Source organism: Gobius niger (genome assembly GCF_951799975.1).
Source record: "Gobius niger genome assembly, chromosome: 16".
In the NCBI taxonomy this organism is placed as follows: domain Eukaryota; kingdom Metazoa; phylum Chordata; class Actinopteri; order Gobiiformes; family Gobiidae; genus Gobius; species Gobius niger.
The window spans coordinates 4,687,637-4,711,926 of record NC_136867.1 but is presented as its reverse complement, the minus strand read 5'-3'; the positions used below and the strand labels follow the sequence as shown (position 1 = coordinate 4,711,926).

The 24,290-nt window shown below is 42.3% G+C and overlaps 1 protein-coding gene across 1 annotated transcript in view; it reads right to left on the bottom strand.

Annotated features, from left to right (window-relative positions):
• The window catches only part of dph6 (diphthamine biosynthesis 6), a 114,258-nt gene that overhangs the window by 54,650 nt on the left and 35,318 nt on the right, over positions 1-24,290 (bottom strand). The window contains exons 6-12 of the mRNA XM_079574206.1: positions 24,054-24,115; positions 21,923-22,017; positions 21,732-21,825; positions 14,638-14,794; positions 12,005-12,130; positions 8,311-8,440; positions 7,956-8,145 (exon numbers count right to left, since the gene is read on the bottom strand). Coding sequence (XP_079430332.1) covers positions 7,956-8,145; positions 8,311-8,440; positions 12,005-12,130; positions 14,638-14,794; positions 21,732-21,825; positions 21,923-22,017; positions 24,054-24,115 — 854 coding nt within the window. The remainder of the gene's footprint in view (positions 1-7,955; positions 8,146-8,310; positions 8,441-12,004; positions 12,131-14,637; positions 14,795-21,731; positions 21,826-21,922; positions 22,018-24,053; positions 24,116-24,290) is intronic.

Below are 24,290 nucleotides of genomic sequence, written 5' to 3'. Positions count from 1 at the left end.
TTTTTTGTCACATTTTTATTGAATTTTTTGACACATTTTTGTTGAATTTTTGTCACTTTTTAGTTGAATTTTTGTCACATTTTTGTTGAATTTTTGTCACATTTTTGTTGAATTTTTGTCACTTTTTAGTTGAATTTTTGTCACTTTTTTGTTGAAATTTTGTCACATTTTTGTTGAATTTTTGTCACTTTTTAGTTGAATTTTTGTCACTTTTTTGTTGAATCTTTGTCACATTTTTGTTGAACTTTTGTCACATATTTGTTGAATTTTTGTCACATTTTTGTTGAATTTTTAGTTTAATTTTTGTCACATTTTTGTTGAATTTTTGTCCCATTTTTGTTGAAATTTTGTCACTTTTTAGTTTAATTTTTGTCACTTTTTAGTTGCGTTTTTGTCACATTTTTGTTGAACTTTTGTCAAATTTTTGTTGAATTTTTGTCACTTTTTAGGTGAATTTTTGTCACATTTTTGTTGAATTCTTGTCACATTTATGTTGAATTTTTGTCACTTTTTGTCACATTTTTGTTGAGTTTACATCCTTGTTTTCTTTTAATTTTTTTGTGGCTGTTTTGGTGCTTTTTTCCCAAGAAGCTTTTTGATTAGGGTAAAGCCAAACTGGAGAAAATGGGATCCGTTCAGATGGGAGTTAAGAGGTTAAAATGACGAGGCTTGTGAACTGAGTTGTAGTGACACTGCAGAGGAAACCACAAATAAAAAAAAAGAAAGAAAGTAGCACTAACATCATCAGTTTGACAGCCGCCAGCACAGAAAATCGACGCATGTTCCATTTAGATACAGTAAGTATATTTTCAGCGTATTCTAAATGCGCATCAATCAGCCGCCCCGTGTCAAAACAAGGCATACATTAACGCTCCTCCTCTGCTCCCTGAAGCCCGCAGTGCTGCCATATCCCACATTTCCATACAAGCGTCAAGCCAGCCCCCAGCTTTGACATCATAAAGGTTAACTAATTCTTTAAATCAAGCGGGATCTGCATCTGTCAGCGCGACGTTTCCCAAGAGGAGGGCCGCGAGACGTGACAGGCCGCCAGACGGATGGAGAGAGAGGGGCCAGCATCCATCACGCGCCGGGCAAGTGATGAGCTTATTGTGCGGAGCCGAGCGGGAGCGCCGGCGTGGTCGTCACGGGCGCCCGCTGTCAGGCAAAAACAAGAAGTCTCGAAATAATACTGTGGAGCGTTTTGGGTACGCAGTCGTCTTGTAATTTAGCGCGACTTTGTGAATGTTCAGAAGTCAGGTCAGGTCACAGTGCAACATCGAGAATCGAAAAGAAAAAAAGAGTGAAGACAGGATTTAAGTGCGTTTTTTTGGCCAGCTAAAATGAGACGAACTAAACTACTATTACTTTCTAAGCTCACAATACTAAACAGAATAGAAAACAAAACTGTAATGCGCTTAAAGCAGTACTAAGTAACTCTTGTCCCTATAGAGGCCATAAGCGCAACTGCAGGTGTCGTAGCAAGTTGCGATTTTTTAACTTATTAATTGTCTTGGAGAGTAAATACTACGCTGACAGAAAAGGCGAAGGGAGAGAGGGATATTGTACATGCAATTATACAATGGAAATATTCTTTATCACTCAAACTTGGCTGTAAATACTGTTTAAAGTGGCGCTAGCCCGCAGTTAGCTTTGCCCGTTAGCATGTTAGCGTCTTCTTCGTTATTCTATTAGTGTGTATTGGTGGCTCCGGTCCGGTGGCAGTGAAGTTGCAAACATGGTTTTCTGGTCAGAGACACCAGGGGGAGATGAAAGACCCTCCAATCATCCCATAAACACTTGTATTACCCCCACAGGGACTACGGGAAGGATTTATTAAGGCAAACACGTTTCTTAGTACTGCTTTAAGTAAAAAAGAGTTTAAATAAAAATAGCAGTGCAGGCCATGCGCTCGTTAAGTTCCAGCTTCACTTTCCATACACGGCAGCTAAAACACTCACAGCAGCGCATTTGATGTGAGGCTCATGTTTGTGTTGTTCCTGGACAACATTACGCTTGGATTTTTTGGAAACAAAGTGTTTGAGGCGGATTATGACCAAGATTGGATCTTACGCATTAGTCTGACACACTGGATTATCACTCGTGCAGCCTGGTCGTCTGCAGGCCTCGGAGAACTTCATGTGTTATTGGAGAATGTAACAATGCTAAACTAAGTAATTCTAGGTACTAATTGTGGTTCTTACACTGGTACTTACGGTGGTACTTACAGTGGTACTTACAGTGGTACTTATGGTGGTAGTTACAGTGGTAATTCTAGGTACTTATTGTGGTTCTTACACTGGTACTCACGGTGGTACTTACAGTGGTACTTACAGTGGTACTTATGGTGGTAGTTACAGTGGTAATTCTAGGTACTTATTGTGGTTCTTACACTGGTACTTACGGTGGTACTTACAGTGGTACTTACAATGGTACTTATGGTGGTAATTACAGTGGTGATTCTAGGTACTTATTGTGGTACTGACAGGATACTATAGTGAGAATTACAAGTTATGTACTTCTAGATACAGTGGTAACTCTTAGTAATGAATGTACTTCTTGTTTTCCCTCATGCTGATTTATGTTGTTTTATAGTCACACAATCCTAGAAAGTACGTCTGTATGTAGAAGTACCACATTTACTACCTATGAATTGCTGCTGTAGTATTCTTGAATTACCAATAAGTACCATAGATGTATCACTGAAACTAAAGTAAAGTACATAGAAGCATGACCTTCATTACAAAGAGTTACCACAGTATCTCTTAGTAATGAGATACAGTGGTAACTCTGTGTCTCCCTAACCCCTAACCCTAATGACAAGTAATTATGACTTTTAGTACCACAATAATAACCTAGAATTACCACTGTAAATACACTGTAAGTACCACTGTCATTACTAGTAAATACCACTATAAGCACCACGGACTTACCGGCCCGTAATGTAAAGTGTTACCGAAAACACAACCAGAAAAGCCATCCATTGTTATTACACTATTATTTACCAATGAATGAATCAAAATCACAGCCCCCCCCCCCTGCGAACCCTTAATTAGTTCATCTTGTGTAGATCTGCGGGTTAAATTTGCTTACATCTAAAGGTCCAGCGCTCTCCCAACAGTCAAACGCCCATTAAAATCCATTCACTGCGCTATTTGGACTCACAGCGTGGGGCTAATTGTACGAATATGCAAAAATCTCTATAGATACGGAGGAAGTGTTAATCTATTCTTGATGAAATTAGGGCGGTGTCATTTGACGGAAGAGCAGTCACACTGGGAGGCTTATTGTTTATTAAGTTATGACGGAATGGCTTTATGAACGATGATTACACCGATGAGAAATTAGATATCACCACAGGGGGATGCCAATTTACTGTCTCATTGGTCATTCATTGCAAAACATCAAATATTGGGAGAATTAAAAGCGGGTGAAAATTACTGATTAGAGCCTGTTCCCTGCAATGGAAAAATCTGTCTGTAACGGATCCAGATAAAGTAGATGAAGTTTCAGAGAATTCAACAAAATAAAGTCAAAGTCCAAAACTTTTGGACAAGGATGGTTTGGGAAAGTGATCCCTCACACTCTACAGAGGAAAAGAAGTTTCTCATGTTTACTGTCAGATGGGGCAACAAGGACAACGACAACAACTCTTAAGTTTAAACAAGTTCAGACATAATACAAAAGTCAGATCAATAGAGACAGCTGGACATTTCTTCAGACAGATGGCCGGCGTTTCGTGATTAACTAAATCCCTTCTCCAGGGCAGAAGTTAGTGACTTGGTTCCCATAAGGTAAAAGGCAAAGTGTGTGGAAACTCCAAATCACCAAATCAAATCGAAATCAAATCAAATTTATTTAGATAGCACATTTAAAACAACTGTTGTTGACCAAAGTGCTTCACAAAAAACAACTTTGGCTCTGGAGAAGTGATTTAGTTCATCACAAAATGTCGGCCGTCCACATCAAGATATTTGCGCGATTTACCGGACTTTGTTTATCAATAATATAGTAATGTGTTTTTGCCATTAGCCTTCAGGCTCAAAAATGTCGAAAGTCGAAGGGAGTTGAGTATCAGCATGCTGGAAGTTTGGCTGATTTTTGTAGCCCAATCCGGGATATAAAGGGACTAGATAAAAGTTGGTCCTTTTTTTACTCACTTCTGCCACCTCAGGTCTTATGCGTAACTGCAGCTTCTATATTAATTTCGTGCATGACGGCACTTCGGACCCAAAGTAACAACTTTTTGAGTGACTGCAGGATTTTAGAGGCAGTTGTGGTGAACAGGTCTGAGCTCATTCTACACATTAGGACATTGTTGAAACATGTAGGGGGAAGAAAATACTTTATTTTTTTTTATTTTTGAACTCCGTATAGTCCCTTTAAAATTGGGCAGAATAAACAAGGAAAAATGATTGGACGACGTTGTGCATCTGTGATCTTTAATGACTTAAAGCAGTACTAAGTAGAGTAAAGTAGTAAAGTTTACCTTAATAAATCCTTTTCTTGGTCCCTGTGGGGGTAGTACAAGTGTTTATGGGATGATTGGAGGGTCTTTCATCTCCCCCTGGTGTCTCTGTCCAGAAAACCATGCTTGCAACTTGACTGCCACCGGACCGGAGCAACCAATACACACTAATAGAATCACGAAGGAGAAGCTAACAGGCTAACGCGCAAAGCTAACTGCAGGCTAACGTCACTTTAAACAGTATTTACAGTCAAGTTTGAGTGAAACAAAATATTCCCATTGTAAAATTGGATGCACAGTAACCCTCTCTCCCGTCGCCTTTTCTGTCAGCGTAGTATTTACTCTCCAAGACAATTAATAAGTTAAAAAATCACAACTTGCTACGACACCTGCAGTTGCGCTTATGGCCTCTAGGGACAAGAGTTACTTAGTACTGCTTTAAAGAGGACCAAAAATGTTTCAAGAGTAGTCCATTTCCACTTAGGCTTCAGGAAGAAGGTTATACTTAGTCCATTCTTATTTGACAGTACATGGTCATGTGTCACTTCAAAAGTCACAAACGTATGTACTGTAGTATCGGCCTCTGGACTGTAGCATCATCACACTCTGAATACAACCAAAAACAACCGTCAAGTCTAGGGCTCCACGATATTGGAAAAGGATTTCAGTGACTAGATTAGATATTTATGTTTACTTATTATTTTTGCCAAGTGATTTGCTAATTGCGACCATTAAAATTGCCGTTCAAATGAGTTTGTAACCAAGTCTGCGAGCCCAGTCCCAGTCCCTGTCAGCCCACCGCCCCAGGATCCATGTTAGCGCCCCCCCCCGGACCTTTGCAAACCTTTAGGAGCCGTCCCCATTGAGCGAGACTGTCAAGGCCTCGCAGCTCGACCCACACATGCTTTCACTCAGGACGGATTTGGCCGGGGGATCAAGGACCACGCGGAAAAGGACACGGACACTATCCTTGTTGACAGTGCCCTGACAAGCCTAATCCCGTGTAATACTCGCTGGGTAAACAAAGCGCGGGGAGCTGAGCACGCAAACCCCCCCCCACCCTCTCCGCTCGTGCTTTGAAATTCCACATTCTCTCAGAAACAATGCACAACACAAGCGTTTTTTTTTTTTTTTTACAAACAAGCGGAGGGAGATCGCCCAAACCAAAAGGAGCGAGGAGAACAAACATCGCGCAGGAGAACAATCACAAAGTCCGGGATGCAGAGGGGATGGGGTAAACAAAGCCGTGACGGACAGGCGGGCGGCGCGTCCTGTGAAGCTGGGAAGAGCCAAAGAAGCTCGCAGATCGTTGGGTTTGGCCGTCCTGGGGAGCGGGTTCAATGTCGGCCGTCTGCTGAGGAGACTGCATGCAGCCATTTGCGATTGGCAGATTGATATATTAGTTACAGAGATTAGTTCAGAGGGGATTTGGGATATCTTTCAAAGCTCAATAACTCCGGCCAGGTATTAGATATTGTAAAATACCTCCAAAAACACCTCATTTTCTAATGACATAGACCTACAAAACTCATCTAAATAGATATTTTTCCTGTTGGGTTTTCTTCACATTTTTGCCATATTTTCATCGCTTTTTATACATTTTTTGTTTCTTTTTGCTGCTCTTTTTTTGGCACTTTTTTGTCGCATTTTCATCGTCGTTTTGTGCTCAGTTCAAGCGGGTGTTAAGAGGTTAAATGCCAAAAGACAGTAAAGCTTCTAAGGCTGCAACTAACGATTATTTTTCTATCGATTAATCTATCGATTATTTTTTCGATTAATCGATTAATCTATCGATTATTTTTTCGATTAATCTATCGATTATTTTTCATGTTACCGATTATTTTTTAATTTAAAATGAAGAAAAAAACATTGATGTTTCCAAATGGCATGGCTTTTATTTATTTATTTACTACTAGTCTATTTTCCCCACTTTTTAAAATGGAAAAAGGCAAATGGGCCCATTCTCTCACTTCTGGCCCTTACCCACACTTTGGGAACCGCTGATTTAAAACTAACTGAAACCTGCACCTGACGGTTATTTCTGTCTGACCACTGAGAATTAGCCTGTGAGTCGCCCAACTCGTTATAGACTGTGCACATTCAGAGAACCAGAGTTACTGTAAGTTACTGTGCTCGTGTGGATTCAACTCCTCTTTGAGACAAAAAAGCCACAGACACGGCTTTACTCTTGTATATTCATCAAACTACTGTCCTGATTCTCCGCTAGACACAACAAGTAGAGAGTTTAAATGAGTGTTTAGCCGATGCCCCGAGTCCGCGCAGAGAAAACATGAGAGCTGCGCCCGGGACACGGGTGACATGATGCAGCCGCGCATGAGGCGAAACGAGAACCGGGAGACAGACGGCCGAGCGGGACACGAGCGGAGAAGTAGCCTACTCGCGTGTTGGGAGAGACGGGGAAGGCGGTCAGTCTCTCCTGCTCATTCACTTCACCAGACTGCTCCGTTTTGGTTTTATATGCGGCAAAGTAGGCGGAGAGTGCGTGCGCGCTGTCAGAGCCTGTCCCCGTAACAACGCGTTGATTAATCAGTGAAAGAACATTTTCTTTCTCATCAGGGGCCGCATATCGAAGTGTATACGGAATGGAGAGCCAAAGTTTAGAGGTCAGTGCAGTGCAACATTCACCCAGGTGCATTAAACCTCTTAAACCCCAACTGAACACCATTTTCTCCAGTTCAGCTTTACCCAAATCTACAGGTTTACAGCCTAGATAGGCCAGAGTAACACCTCCTTTGAAAGCTAAGACCTATACAACTCATATAAACAGATTTTTCATTGCTTTGTTGTCACTTTACTGTTGCGTTTTCATCCTTGCTTTTGTCTAATTTCTGTCCCTATTATGCAGATCTGGGTTAAACCAAACTGGAGAAAATGCACTTGGTTAAGGCAGATTTAAGAGGTTTAGAGCCTTGAACCTTACTGCCAACTCTGTCTCACAACAAGATGTTAGTTTTGGAGGTTTAAATCATTGAATTATGAAACTTGTAGAAAAAGAAGTACCATCTCTGGATTAGTGTGCCAATTCAACGCACCTCTGGATTACAGCATCATCTGGGTCGCCTTTTGTGCTACACGTGGATACCGAACATGACAATATTTGTGAATGAAACTACGGCAAGCGAGCAGAGAAATGTTATAAAATAAGAAAGGGCTTTATTTGTCATTATTCAATAGTGTAGATCTGATGTAGGGTTAGTCCTGAGCCGCTGTGCGCAAAAACATTAGTGAGTTTAGTCTCTTTTTTTTTATACTGACATCAAAACTTCAGATGTCAAGGGAGAAAATGAGCAAAAAATCTCAATATCGACCACTGTATGCTTTCACCTTCCGTGTGTCGCCTTAACTTGGGATTTTGATTCAATTGTAATAAATCCCGCAGCACCTAAAGTCTATCCATCCATAAAGATCATATTCCCTGTCTCTGCAGTCTCCTCCACAGCTGTCAGCCCTCCATCACCACGGCACTCACCCTGTAGGCCTGGCTGTAGGGCCCGATGTTGGCAGGGGCCCAGTGGGACATGCTCTGGACGTGCAGGGCCTCTCTGCGCCGGGAGCAGCACTCCTCGTCTTCTCCCGCCACAGCACAGGGTGACCAGGCATGGAGGAGACAGTCCATGAGCAGCAGCTGAGCGGCCGGGAGAGGCGCCTGCACACACACTCTGGGGGAGACCACGCATACATTAGAAACTTCACTTTTTCTCAAAGTATTACCAACATTCCAGTTAAAAGCAAACTGAAACCTTTCGAAGTAAAAACCTTGTAATGTAACCTTTAATGTTGTGAAGTGTCATTTGCAGCACAGATGAAGTGACAGCTGTTGTTACCTGGCAGGAGGGTTTAGGCCAAAGTGCTGCTTGTAGACTGTGTTGAGGGCCGTGAAGTCCTCCATGTCCTTCACGTACAGGTGCACGAGGACGATGTCGGTCAGCTTCCACCCGTTGCTGTCCAGCTCACCTGAAGTTTAGAAATAGGTGAGATGGGGTAAACATAAATGTAGCGATATTATTTGGAAACTTTTGTTGTAGAGAAAAAGCATTGGATTATGATTTCCTGTAAAAAAGAAAAGAAAAGAGTTGCAAAAATGGCAAAAATGTTATATATTTTCAGCAACAAAATCTAAATAATGGATAGAGAGAAGTTCAAAGTGGCCAGATGCAAGTTAGTCATTTTATACTCACTACTGCCACCTCAGGTCATACATGTAACTGCAGCTTCTATATTCGGACCCGAATTAACACCTTTCTGAGTGACAGGGCAGGATTTTAGAGGCAGTTGTGGTGAACAGGTCTGAGCTCATTCTACACATTAGGACATGGCTGGAACATGTAGGGGGAGGAAAATGCATCATTTAAAAAAAATGTCTTCCCTTTTCTATACAAACAATTCTTACTTTGGCTCTTGTTTAGTTTTTGAATAAGGAAGTTATGAGGGAAAAATCTGTAAAATTTCAAATGTTGGCTTTTTTTTTCACAGTTCAGAGCTCAGTGAATCAGGCTAGGAAATAGATATTTGAAAAAACCTTTGGAGTCTGCAGAATCTACTATGGTCTTGTTCACACATAGCAGGGCATTTATATAAATCCACCGTCTGTCTAGAAAAAAACTTGAGTCCACACAGACTAGTTTTTAAAAAAAACGGCACACCTAACTACTTGTTAAAATCTCTGGGGTCCCACCGTTTTAGCTTTACAGAGCGGCCAAACTATTTTGAGACAACCGACCAACCGAATGCATTGTGCCATTTTCGTAATGTTCCATCACATGAATAGAACAGAGTGTTTCTTTCTTGACCAGACTGACCAGTGGTCGCATGACAGTAGATTGTCCTTGCACATAAAAACTCTGACAATGACAGGAGGACGATTTCATCTCAAAGTTCTACGATCAGCTGGCAGTGACGTCTCAGTCTGAACCAAAAAAAAACCTCTTGGCGTCTTCAAGGAACATGTTGGACCGACTGTAAAGCGCTCCTTTGGCCTAAATAGCTGGCTGCATATATGGTTTGACCCCCAAAAAATTGCTACAAAAGGTTTTTCAACAGTTTTCTGTAGTATCAGGTGTGCTTATTAACATACTAAAAGTCTACTAAAATCTGACCACTGGAAAGGTCTTATTTTCAAGATGGCGTCCAAGAGGGTGGCGAGATTCTTAAAATGCCCATTACTCCTTTATTATTCATCCTAGACAAGTCATTTTGGTGTCTAACCCCATGTTTTGGGTATCTAGGAATCCAATGGCCTTGTTCAAATTGTAGTGTCATGATCAAATAATTATGATGTAGAAATCGTGGACAAAGACACTATATATAATAACATTAGCGATTGTCACGGCAGCGGCACACATTTTCAACGCAACCTTACATTGCTTCCCAGAGGCTTAGAGGGGCATGGATGGGCCCCAACCCTCTTCTTCCCAACGCAATAAAAGGTAAGTCTCTACGACATTTCCTCACGGAGATATTCGCTAAAGTCTGCGAGGCAAGCGACCACGTCGGCCCTGACATGGTAGATCTGGAAGGTTAAAACCGTTCCAGGTCTACCATGTCAGGGCCGACGTGGCCTCTCTGTTATCTTAGCATTTTATCAATTAGCATATTTAAATTATAGTGGGGTTGGGGTAAGGTGTTTTTTTTTCATATATGCAGCCGCCTATAAAGTAGGGACAAAGTGGACAGAACTCCTCATTTGGTGAGAACCATAAAGATGTGTATTGCATTATGTGCACGTTTGTGGAAGACGCCAGCTGTGAAAGTGATATGCACTAGGGATGTCACGGTAACCGGTGTAGCGGTAAACCCCGGTAAAAATTTTGACGGTGAAAATTACCGTCTTGTTTTGTGTTGACACACCTGCGTGACCGTGTCCCACAGCTCTATAGCAGTAAGCTAACGTTAGCGTGACCGTCTCCCACAGCCCTATAGCAGCAAGCTAACGTTAGCGTGACCGTCTCCCACAGCTCTATAGCAGTAAGCTAACGTTAGCGTTTTAGCTGAAATGCTGATGTGGGACTTTGGGTTGAAGGAGAATGTAACGAGTCGCCCCATAGTGCGGCTGCAGCGCCACCGCCAGCATAAGCCGTGTCCGGATACCTCCGCACGATGGCACAATGCGTTACGGGGCTCCCGGTGGCAGATTGCAATAGATTCACTCTCGCCACAGTTTTATGAATTTAATAATGATGGTATTTTCCCAAATCTGCAAAGCGAAAGCTCACTGGAAGGACAACAACAATTTTCCTGATATAGCCGGTTTATCTTCGTTTCTGACGCTATAAATAGTACATGTAATACCCTCGAAACGATCGACAACACATCGTTATAGTTCCTTTACTTTGATGTGAAAAGGCTTTGTCTGTATTTTTTTATGTAACAAGCACTGTTAAACTCTTTGAAACGATTTCAGTTTGTGTAGGACTATCAATGCTTTCTGAACATACTGTATTAACACACATTTTTAAAAAATACCGCGATAATACCGAAAACCGTGATAATTTTGGTCACAATAACCGCGAGGTAAAATTTTCATACCGTGACAGCCCTAATATGCACAAAGGAAATGACCATATATGGCTCACAGAGTCTTGTCGGGAGAAACAGAATGGGTCAGTATTTGTGAATGGATACGTGTGTCAAACTAGTTCTACTAAAGTTTACAACTGATAGGGCATCGCTGACGTCCGACTTCACTTCTCACTTGCGTGGCTTCATTCAAAGTGACAACGCCATATCTAAAAGTCCTCTGTGAAGTGCTCGTGCCGTTCATCCCGTGTGCAAAGCGCGTTCTCCAGCTCCGCTCTCAGGGCCCTTGTAGACTTTGCAAACACCGGAATGCACTCTCAAAGCCTTTCTTTCTCCGTACGCCGTTTTCTTTTCTTTTTTTTGTTGAAAGCGCTCCAGAGTTTGTTTTCCTTTTGCTTCTCCTCCTCGAGACTTACTTCACCCACATACAAAGGGCCCGGTCATTAAATATTAACTTGTTTAATATTGTCTCTGCTGTGTGAAGGCTGTTCTGCGGAGCGCCACGATCCCACATTAAATATGCTTTTCATCTCGCACCCCCGTTTTCTCCATCAAAACGCAAGAAGAGACGGCGATGCATTGTTTCATTTTGAGTTTTTTTCTTATCGGGACAAAACAATAACCCGCCCCACATGAATGAACCGTGCATGTGTTTAAAGAATAGATCATCTGGGAAGAATTTGTCCTTGTGTTTGGTGGCGGGGTTTAGATAACTGGAGATTTTTGACGTGCAGCCGTCGTCTGATAGGCCCTTTTGAATAAGACATGACTCCTCACCCGCACCTCTTCATGTGTGCTGAGCTAACATGGAAGCAAAGACACCCAAGGGACACCAAGGCTTTGGTCTGCGCACAAGGGTTTAGCTTGAAAATGCTAAGAGGTATACCTAGCACTTCAAATAAATACTACATAAATAATGGACTACAGGATCTTTGTTGATAAGGGAGCGCATTAAAGTTGCATTCAACAAAATGTTCTTTCAGGAGAGCAGCTGGGGATTACTTTGCAGCTGGAGGAAGGCGGCTGACGCCTGGGTCTGAATGTCCGGCGCTTGGCTGTGGAGGCCGTCGATGCCGGCGACCCACTGGAAGCCCGAGGAAGTCCTCTGCGACCAGGACGGAGGCTCGTCTGCAGAGAAAGGGATTCGTCAGGCTTCAGAGATGAGGGGAGGAGTGGTGAGACAAGTTAGAGCTGTTAGTCTTTTCAAACTGTGAATACTGTATCAAGCATGCTGAGACCAACACGTGGAAATAACGAAGAGAAGTCACACAGTACCACCTTCTGCCAAACAATCAGCCCAGCAACAAACCCTTTTACGTTATACAGTTTATTCAGAATGATGCAGGATTTGAGAGCATCTTCTGCATTAGAGTGACCTGTGATAAATGTGCATCTGGGATAAGACTTTAGATAAATAACTTGGGATTGGCTCTTGGCAAGGTCCTCGTCACTCCTGCTTTTGAACAAAATATAGGAGTGGCTGGGCTATTGCTTTGAGTTGTCAGATGCAATGGGCTAAAACCAGTATGCAGTAAACTAAGTTAGATTGAGAAAACTTTATTGTTCCTAAAGGGCAATTCATTAGGAGCAAACCTCAGAACATTTCACACACCACAGTCACTGTGTGTCAGTCCCAACAGTTCACACAAGAGTAGAGGCTCAAGAAAAACAATAGTTCTATAACAAGAATAAAAAAGAGCACATTTCAAATCGTCTATCTTACTAAATAAACACACTCCCTTTAGAATTCAATAGTTCAATGACAAGATAAATAAAAACGACGTCCAGAAGGCATCAGAGCATGGCGCTGACCCAAGATACATTTAGCCTTTCTGATCGAAATGTCTGTTGGAACAATCCAAGCACCCGTCCACAAATCAAGGTGTAATTAGAGCTAGAGCCGAACTCCATCAGTTAAAACTCAGTGGCTGACATCAGCCTAGTATTTCAAAATTTGGAATTCAGATCAAAATGACGGAGATTTGTAGAGCTATCTATCCTGATGCAACAGAAATGTGTTAAAACTGTTGCATCAGGAAACAGTTTTACTCTCCCAAGTCTGAGAGGAGGACGACTTATTCAGAGCATCATCTGCTCCTCCAAACCAAGGCTCTTATCACACTAATACAAATGTAAATCAGAGCTTATTATTTGCATTTGCTCAATTTTAACGTAATGTTTAAGAAAGAGTGGGTGAATGGGACAATATTTAGAAGTTTGCATCGTAGCCTACGTCTTAGAAGCCGCTCGTACATCCTGCCCCGCCTCTTTCTCTCCTCTCTCCCCTCTCTTGGTCCTTCGTGAGAATATCCAAACACATGCGCTCTCAGCTAGCTCAGATGTGATATCCATCGCGTCATTTTAAAACTTAGTTTCCGTACGAAAAGCAAAGCAAAACCACGCGGTGTTAAACAGTGAAGCTGCTTTTAGAGAGAGAGCCCCGCGCGTCAGAAACAGAGCAGCGTCTTTACTTTTAGCATTACGGCTAACACATCATGGCTTCTGGCTTCTGGCAGGCTACATGACTTCATTTACAGTGCAATCCCTGCACAGTTTGTAGGTTCATAAGGCCCACAGAAGATCAATGCATGTCTCTGACAGGAGGGGGCGTGGCATCACGATGGTGGCTCTCCATCGTGATGTTGCTCATCCAACAACACTACTACTACTACCACTATTACTACTACTACTACCACTACCACTACTACCACTACTACCACCACTACCACCACCACTACCACTACTACTACGGGAACGTTTTCTTTATGTTTTGTCCGTTTTAAAGTTGCTTTATTCATTATACATGAGATACCTTTATTTACTATGACTTGTTTGGACATTATCCTGTTCTTCTTTGACGTTGCACATTTTCCTGCCTATTTGTGTGTGTGTGTTCTTGTGTGTTCTTGTGTGTTCTTGAGAGCTGATGCAACAAGTGATTTTCTCCATTGTCAGATCAATAAAGTCCCTTCTTATCTTATATCTTCAATCCCTCTGATCTGTGTCTCATGTTCAATATAAGTTAGAGTTCCCAAACAACGTATCAGCTGATTTCCATGTGTGCCCAATTTTAAATTTCATTTTCACCACGACATAACAGACATCACAACAAGCGCAGCTGCACGTGGTTCTTTTGGGACTCTTCCTTTGGCAATGTTATGCAATTATCAAGAAAATGTATAAAACCTGCCCTCTGCACATTGGATTATTGAAAGTGCCGCAGAGTTCATGTGTTTTGGGGTGAGAAATGAATTCCCAACCCCAGAAAGGCCCCTGAACATCCAAGTTTACATGGTTACTTGTTCCTCAGAGCTGGGTCTGTTTGTCCAAAACTAGGCCATGCAAAGCGCCGCGCTGTAATCCTAAACGCGCACGCCGTTAATGTCAAAGGATAAATGAATTCAGGGAACTGTCACAAATCAGCGCGGCCACTCGACGGCACATGTCAAAGCGTCACTCAGCGGCACGCGCATCGAGACGCCGCCCCGAATGACACCCGATCTGAGAGGGAAAACAAAGAGGGAGGAGGCGGCGGCGGCAAGCGTTATCGGCCGCAGACGCACCCCCGTAACCGCAACATAGAGACGCCAACACGCAAAGGAAAAAAAAAAAAAAACACGACAAATGAGTCTCACCCCGGCCCGGCTGACAAGCGAGGTCGCCGCTCCACGCAAATGCTCGCGGCTCGTCTCCGGCTCCATCAGCATATTCAGCCTCCTCCGTCATCTCGTCAGCGGCGCTCCGGCAAGGACAAGCACCACGGGGCAAAACGCTCGCCGCCGACGCCGCCGCCTCGTCCTGTTACAGAGGGAGGGGGGGGGAAAAAAATACATGACCGCGGGGGGGAAATACAGAAGGCCAAACGCCCGATGAGAGAGCGGAGGTTTTGGCAAAGACAAATGAATGGCAAATAGATAGGTTCGCATTTACGTAGAGCTGGTCAGGGAGACCTATGGGAGAAGAAGCAGATAAGAATCCAGACATCAAGTTTACACTCCGTCGCTTTAAAATCATCCAGGTCTATTCCCATGATGCAAAAACTGGAACTTCTGCAATGTCAAAAGATCCGGTGTTGCATTAATATTTCACCGAGATCTTGAATTGATGATGGGAGAGTGTGACCACTGCGCAAAGGTTTCTCCAGCCAAAGATTCTCAGTGGGGTTAAGATCTGGACTTTGCAGTGGTCGATCCATCTCGTGCTCCCTGAACCACTCTTTCATTATGCGAGCCTGGTGAATCCTGGAATCATCATGTTGGTGTATGCCCATCAGGGAAGGGGAAAATCAGAACAGTTAGGGGGCTCTTTGTGGGCGTGTTGCACCAAATTTGCCATTTCTAATTGTGTGTATTACAGTAATAGGGCCCCAAATGTGATGTGTAAATGAGAGAATACTGCATGACTTGAGAGATGTGCAGATGACTGATGCTTTAGTGTGCTACTCGATTCGCACATGAGCAAACACTAGGTACATGACTACCTTAAGTTACATCCAGGAGGGAACATCACATCAACACTTTTTTAGAGATGAACCCGATATTGTAAATGTGCAGATCTTCCACACATTAGTGTTCTATTTTCTGGTTTTAACCTCTTAACTCCCGCCTGAACCGAGAGGATCTTTTTCCTCACGTCATCAGATTTTTTTTCCATTTTTTTGTTGGGTATTCAACTCATTTTTGTAACTTTTTTGTCATTTTTTTCGTCATTTTTTGTCACATTTTTGTAATTTTTTTTGTCAAATTTGTATCACATTTTTGTCATTTTTTTGTAATTGTTTGTCAAATTTTTGTACATTTTTTGTCTGAAATTTTTATCACATTTTTGTCATTTTTTTGGTCATTTTTTGTCACATTTTTGTCACATTTTTTTTCATTTTTTTGTCCATTTTTATCAAATTTTTGTCATTTTTTGTTACATTTTGGTCATTTTTTTTAGAAAATGTGCTCGGTTCAGGTGGGAGCTAAGGGGTTAAATGACAAATATTTTAGTACAGGTATCTGAAAAAGTATCGGTGTGGAAAACAGTACACAGTAATTCTGTATTAATATTTTTATGACTTTGTCTGTTGACATCAGTCTGCCCAGGGACTACAGGTGGAAATTAGCACAAGTGAAAGCAACCTGGTACAATATATCTCTGCCTTTTAAGGTTCATGTATATTGTACACTGTGCCTGTTCAAATAAATAAAAAATAAATAAAACGCAGACCAACACAGCCATTACTTCTGAACTTTCTTCCTCCTACATTTTCCTACAATTTCAAAACATGCTGAAGAAGTCAAAAGCAACCCCACTTTTGGTTAAACTTTTGTTTGTTTTTAAAGTTTGCAAAGAGAGTATCCGACCACCCGAGGAGTAGCATCGCCCTCTCTCCTACATCCGAAAATCTGGCCTCATCAAACGCTAAAAACCCGACTGAACCCAACGAAGCGGCATTTGGCGTCAGGAGTTTGGATGCCTTCAAGGTGACAGCGAACGAAACATCACGCTAACATATTCACGATTAGGGGGGGGGGGGGGCAGTGTTACCATATTGTAGATTCAATCACGCGGCCTGTCAGTCAAAGAAGAAACTCAGGGATGCAATGTACGCTTCTGACTTTTATCCCTTTTTTTCTTCTTCTTCTTCTTCTACTTTAAATTACAAATCATTACCATTCTCTCAAGGCGGACATATTACCTGCCAAATCCTGCTGGGCGTAACACATTTGAATACATCTTTCAGTCTTAGCTTGACGCTCCTCTCCCCCCCCCCCCCCTGCCCCCCGCCCCCCCCCCCCGCGCGCTGTCAACCGCATTACCCCGTACGATAATCAAATTAATTATACTTCGCTCCCTCTTGGTCCGAGCCCGGGCAATGGAAAATAGCTTGACTAGCATTAACGGGAGGGCAAATGAGGGTGGTCCCGATAACCCGACCCCCCCACCCCCCCCCTTCCACTGTCTCCCCCGATGGTGCTTCTCGTGGGGCGGGTGTCACAGTGGATATGTCACCCCCATGACGAGAGGAGTTTGAGCAGGCTGGGGAGTGTAAGGGGCAGGTTCTCCCCTGGTTTGAGAGGTGGGGGGAGGCAGAAAAAAAAAACATAGCTGTAGGGGAGGCGAGGCTGCGGGGGTCACGCAGGCTGTGAAACGTGGGGGGTATGTTTGCTGTCCATAAAGGATTCCACCGGGCACATACCCCCCCCCCGATGTGTCATAAGCATGCGCGTGCACAAGGAGTTGGATGCTAATGTGGATAAAGATGGAGATTTAATGGAAAAAGCACTGGAGTTTACATCCTATAGGCCCAGTGTAACGCTTCATTTGAAAGCTAAGACTGACAAAACTCATCTAGACTCAGTTACACAAGTATCTGCGAAACATAAGAAGCTCCTTGTCGTTTTCGTTACATAAAAGGTCACAAAGGTTGGATCCTGCACTGTCACTCAAAAAGGTGTTAAAGCAGTACTAAGTAACTCTTCCCCCTAGAGGCCATAAGCGCAACTGCAGGTGTCATAGCAAGTTAAGATTTTTTTACTTATTAATTGTCTTGGAGAGTAAATACTACGCTGACAGAAAAGGTGAAGGGAGAGAGGGATATTGTACATGCAATTATACAATGGAAATATTTTTTTTCACTCAAACTTTGCTGTAAATACTGTTTAAAGTGACGTTAGCCCACAGTTAGCTTTGCCCGTTAGCATGTTAGCTTCTTCTTCGTGATTCCATTAGTGTGTATTGCTTTCTCCGGACCGGTGGCAGTCGATTTGCAAACATGGTTTTCTGGTCAGAGACACCAGGGGGAGATGAAAGACCCTCCAATCATCCCACTTGTATCACCCCCACAGGGACTACGGAAAGGATTTATTAAGGCAAACACGTTACTTAGTACTGCTTTAAGTCGGGTCTGAAGTGACGTCATGCAATATAGAACCTGCAGTTGCGCATAAGACCTGAAGTGGCAGTAGTGAGTATAAAAATGACCAACTTGCATCTAGTCCCTTTAAACAAAACTGCCAGCTTATCAGCTAAACCCATTTGAGACCTACAAATGTCTTCTTCTGAGACACTGAGTGGAGGCGTCACAGGAGGAGCTACAGGCAACAAAAAAGGGACAAATGAGGAGATGGTGAAAGACTGTTGTGGAGCGGAGGGAGCTGCAGGAGGAAGAGGTAGGAGGAGGAGCTGACCAGTGCAGGACACCACGCTCTGAAACAGGGACAAACCCAGGGGGCACTGCACCGTTTCAGAGGATCAGAGGAGACAGAGGGCAGCCAGCCAGGTTTCTTCCGAGTGCCACAGTTTCCCCGACCCCCAAGGTCATGCGGGTCAGGTTGAACACGATTTCATTGTAAGCTTGTGCAAGAAGAAAAAGAAAAAGAAGAAGAAGAAGAAGAAGAAGAAGAAGAAGAAGAAGAAGAAGAAGAAGAAGAAGAAGAAGAAGAAGAAGAAGAAGAAGAAGAAGAAGAAGAAGAAGAAGAAGAAGAAGAAGAAGAAGAAGAAGAAGAAGAAGAAGAAGAAGAAGAAGAAGAAGTAGAAGAAGAAGAAGAAGAAGAAGAAGAAGAAGAAGAAGAAGAAGAAGAAGAAGACTGGTTGTGTGATAGTGTTTTGTTGGTTTGGTTTGTGAGGGGAAAAAAATGGACCGTTTTCTATTTTTGAGTCATTTTAGGTCAGTATTGCCTCTCGCCTCGTGTGTGGCTGGTCGTTTTTAAAGTGCATTTTGTCAATCAGCTTTCCAAAACCAAACTTGGCAACTTCCCACCGAAAGCATCCAAAATGATAAATGTGCGTCTCACAATTTTTCATCTCTTGGCCCTTGTTAGCATAGCCAGTTAATAGCCATGTAATCAAAAGCCCCACAAATTAGCCCATCGTCTTAATTGTCTTTATCGTCATCATCTCATCATCTTAACGCCGTTATTATGAAGTCTGGACACAGTTCCCAAGTGTCGCTTTTGCTGCCAGTGAAGCCTCATTCAGCCTCTTGCAATATAGAGCCAATTCCACGGCCCCCGCCTTCTCCTTCTCCCCCTGAGTGCTTAGCCAGCTACCTGAATGCAAAGCGCCCTTAATGCGAGCGGACATGTTTATTAATCTGGGGATAGTTTGGGGCGCCGGCGAATATTGCGGCCGTCAAACTAGGCCGCGTGGGGCTGGGGGGGTGGGGATGAAAAAGGCTGCGGAAGCTGGAGGACTACACTGGAAAGGGCCCTTGGAAGCGGGATCTTAGCCCTACAACCAAACTGCTACCGAGTGAAGCAGACTGGAGGCCGATGTTCTCCTGTTTGTGCTGGCTGTGACCTTCAGGCGCCATTTTAAGCAGCGTTTTCCCAAAGTCATGACAAATATATAGGTTTCAAATATTTTGCTGCATATAAAGGTAGTTTGAAAAGCCTCGATAACACCTTAAGATACTATACTCATTATTTTTCTTTAGAAACTAGGGACACTCATGGTAAACAGTTAAGTCAGTCAAGTTTTTTTTATATTTCACAAAGGAGGTTTCATTCTTTAGAGTTTACTCTCCCACATGAGATTATTTAAGTCATGTATGAAGGTTGGCAACACTTTTGCAAACTCAGCCTCTCCTCCACCTTCTCACACGGCCCGTCACATATCCTACCTATTGGGCTTCAAAATAGAATAATAAAAAAACATTATTTTGGGTCAATCAGCGTCAATATTTTACCTTTTAGAATTGAAGAGTTCATTTGCAAAAACAGATAAGTGCCATTGAAAAAACTCTCTCTTTACACAGCAGTATTTTTCATTGCCATTGAAAATATGAAGTCACTGGTTGAAATGTACATGAAAGTCACAAGTCTCATCTGTGGAGTACTAAATAACCATTCTGACAAAAATTCAAAACGCAGATATCTGCTTTTGCAAATGAACTCTTCAATTTCAAGTTATGTCTTTGTAAGAGTTAAATGGTTATAGAAGTGCAGTGAGCCGATCTGTCACTGACCTGATTTGTGCGATCGGTAAAATGCGCGGATCAAACGTGGATTTCACAGACTTTCTTTCAAGAGATATTCCAATGAAAGCTCCGCATAGCGCCGCTCTAAGCCGAGTTTTAACTGTAATTTGTGGCTCCACCACAGCTCTGGATGTACAGCTCCAAGTGCCGACTGTACCCTCCGCGCCTGCGGCATCTACTCGTTTCCAGACAGCGGCCGTGTTTAGTGTAACTAAAGAACACAACCACAGGGCTAGAGCTAACCCGCTAAGCTTTAAGACAAAAGCCTAATGAAGGTTCCTGACCATGAAGTCATGAAGGTATGGGATTTAATCAATTGAATTCAATGAAATTTTATGTGAAAGACACACACTAAGTGGCACACAATCGTGAAGTTAAAGGGTGGGCATTATTATTATGCAAAATTGACTTTTTCGAGCTTTACATCATGTTATTATGTCATTCCCTCATTAAAAACACGCCTGAAGTGTTGCCTTGGCACATTCACGTATTTTTGAGTAATCTGTAAAAACTCTGATGGCGGCCATTTTAGGGATAGGTTTGCCTGAGTCCTCCTAGGAACGCCCCCACCTCCTGGAGACGCCTCCGAGCTTTCGTCACCAGCCGAGTAACCAACCACTGCTCCTCAGCAGAACCCCCTCCCCACTGATGCCACAGACAGCGTGTGGAGGGGGCGTGTCGGAAAGGGTCAGAGGTTCTTAAAGAGACAGAGGCCTATTTCAAGACATTCACTACAGCCATTTTGAGAGAGCAATTTTATACAAGGCAGTTATTCTAATTTACTGCATTTACAGACCAACAGAAGGTTTGGTCATCATTGTAGTGTGATATAGACTGGTGCTATGTGACTGAAAAAAGCATAATACCCCCTCTTTAAACAAAACGTGTACATGTACATGATTAAGATTTTTTTTTAGAAATAAAAAACTGAAAAGTTTATACTTAATATATACTCAATAACTTTATCCCGGACCTGTCTGGTGTGTTCTTAGACTTCATGATGCTTCTGCTCCACAATAGTCTCTCACAGACCTCTGAGACCATCACAGAGCAGCTGAACTGACATTAGATTACACACAGGTCGACTCTATTTAGTCATTAGGTCAACATGTCATCATTCAGAAATCATCAGGAAACTTCTGAAGGCAATCGGTTGCACGAAAAGGAAAGGGGGCCTTAGTGTGTGTCTTTCACATAAAATTTCAACTAAATATATTAATGTTTATGGTCGATAGTATGGCAAAATGTCATGAAACGCGTGTGAAACTTCAATCAGAGGCCCGTGAAGTCTGTCCTGTTCTATTTCGCTGAGAAAATGTGCTCTTTAGTGCTGAAATGTCACTAAATGGCTGCTGGTCAAAAGAGAAAGTAAAACGTGTCTGTGTTTGGCACCTCATGCTGCCGTCTCCTTGTGCAAGTTTAGTTTTCTTCTCTTTCTTCAAATATCATCGCTAATTCAAACACGAAATAACACGCACTATAAAAAATACTCTGTTATAAACTATGAAAAAGAAGACTATAGACAAACTTCACTGGACATTGATTCATTTTGAAAAGCCTCCACAGTGATGTTTGTGTTGCTGTGTAGCTGGGCGTAGCATTAGCAATTAGTCAAAATCCCTCTACAGCGGCATTAGCATTTACAGCGGTGTCCGAAACAGCACGCCAGAAGTACAAATGATCAACAGCTTGGAAAAGTGCACTGATGCATTGACTCCAAAGCCGGTTTCAACTTTTTGGATTGAGTCAGAAGTTGGCACTCACACTGCCTTTGTTCTCAGTGTGCATCTCGGTGAAGCGCAGGTATCCGACCGGGGCGAAGGCGTCTGCTGAGTGGATGACTGTCTCCGAAGCATCTCTGCGCAGACAAAGGTTATCAAAGTGCCGAGATATCGCAAAGAATAAAGCACGGTTCAAACTCAGGAGGGTAAGTGTGTGTGTGTGTCTGGGCTCACATCACGATCTTCTTTTTAAACAGAGGGCAGTCCAGGGTGAAGGTTTCATACTCCCCTCCTTCGCCGCAAATATGAACGCCGTATTTCGTCGACAGCTGGATAAAAAATAAAAATAAAAGATTTACTGTTAGATTTAAAGGAAAATAGTCAATAGGTAGGGCCAGATAGTTCGTTTTTTGACCATAATGTTATTTTCTTCACATTTTCAATAAATATGAGGAAAAATGTATTGCAGGTTTTCTGTCATTGTATCTTTTCATGTAATTTTTTTTTGTTGGAATATTACTTACAAAGACTTTTTTTCAGAGGGGATTTTGGATCTTGTTTAGTTTTTGAATAAACAAAATAATAATAATAAATGAAAGTGAAAAAAATCTGTAAAAATTTGAACTTGTCTTTTTTTTTTTTTCAGTTCAAAGCTCAATAATTCAGACAGGAATAAGATATTAAAGGATCTGCCTCATGCTATTTTAGCCATTCCAAAGTGAAATATAGGCATATATATGATATATTGTACCTCTACCACTATGGAATACTATTTTTAGTGAGAAATACAAGTATTTTCTGGGGGTATTTTGAAAACCCGGAAGACACGACACTTCGATTCGTTTAACTCCGCCCCCTCTCTCCGAGCGGATCTGCCCATGCATTATTAGCAGTAAAATAAATATAAATATCACAGCAATAAGTGAAGTCAGACGTTCAGGGGTGCGTTGGTTTTGCGTTGGTTTTCAGCCCTGACCTGAAAGCGCTTCCTTTTTAAGCTGTTTTATAAATTAAAATCAGGCTGTAAGGCATTACATTACAGAAGTTGTGCTCTTCCTGTTTGACACTATGACGTAAAAAACGCCAGAGTGTCACAACTCAGTGGTTTTCCAGCAGAGGGCGGAGCAGCTGCTCAGAGAGCAGGATTCAGGAGGAATACTGAGAACTGCGTGAATGAAGCCAAAAACCACTCTGGGATCTGGGATTTTGATCAGGAACTAGCATAACAACATGGCTAAAAGCTCCAAAAAGTCGATTTTGCATGATATAGGACCTTTAAAAAATCCCTCTGAAAAAAAAATCCAAATCCAAATATTGTTAAATCCAAGAAGTTTGGAGTCTGTAGGAGCAGCTAAAGAGGAGATGTTGCAAGAGAAAACCTCACACAATAGTTATTGCTGCGGTAATAACTAATGGGGATCCATAATAAAGAAAAAGATAAAGATATTGAGAAATGGATCCTCATGTTTATTAACGTCTCGACCTTTTCAACCCAAGAGCTTCACTTTGGGCCGGTTTAAACAGTAGGGCTGCACAATTTTGACAAAAAACGTAATTGCGATATTTCGGACAAATATTGAGCTTGCGATTCGATTTGTGATCTTTATATTTGATACATTTAAATGCATAAACTACTAAAATGATGAGTGAAGGAATGTTGCTTTTAGACTTTCGTCAAACAACACATTCTTGCTCAAATTGCCCACAATACATGACAACCTACTTTCAAAAATGCACTCTTCTGGAGGAGTTGGGCTTCCATCTTTCTCTGACATTCAGAGAGTACCTCTGGGGGACAGCCACGTGATGAAAATAAGTCAGAGTATGGAATCACAAAGAGTCTATCGAAACTAGAATCTGCTTTACGGAGACTCAGACAAACTTTAATCTGTTGCAGCTGAATATGAGATCGCAATGTTCTACAATTCCGCTCAGTTAACATCTATCACACAAGGCGCTCCAACATGTGTGAAAACCACCTCAGTCGCCTTTCACTGAACATGGATGCAAAATATATTTGTGAATAAAAACCAGCCAGTGCGCTGCGATGTTTTTAGTCATTTCAGGGAAATCTGCTATTTGCTGGTGGACAAAACCTCATGAAATCAGCAAAGGGTGAGATTCGTATTATTTTTTTACTCTATTAAACCAATAATGTTAAGGGAGACAAGTAGCTAAAAATCTCAACAGTGACACATAATTTGACTATTTTTTACCAAACTGCTTTCAAATAATTAAGATTAGCAACAACTATTTGACTAATTGCACAGCCGTACGCAACCGTTTTCTTGTTTTGTTTTGTATGTTTTGCCACAAGCCAAAGCAGGAATGCAGTAGAAGGAATAAGGTTACTGTAGTGCGTGACCTGTTTGAGATAGGGCTGCATTTCGGCCAGAGATTTCCCCAAATGCTTCTCTGGATCCAGGCCTGGAACACATGAAAGAACACACTGTTACCACATGACCACATCACCAAAACAACATAACGCTGTATACATCGCGGCGGCACGTCCAAGTGAAGGGGTCTGATCAGGTTCCACTGACTTTGATTGAAAATGACAGACAGAGAATACAACGGGCACGTGCTTCGATCCTGTTTGTTT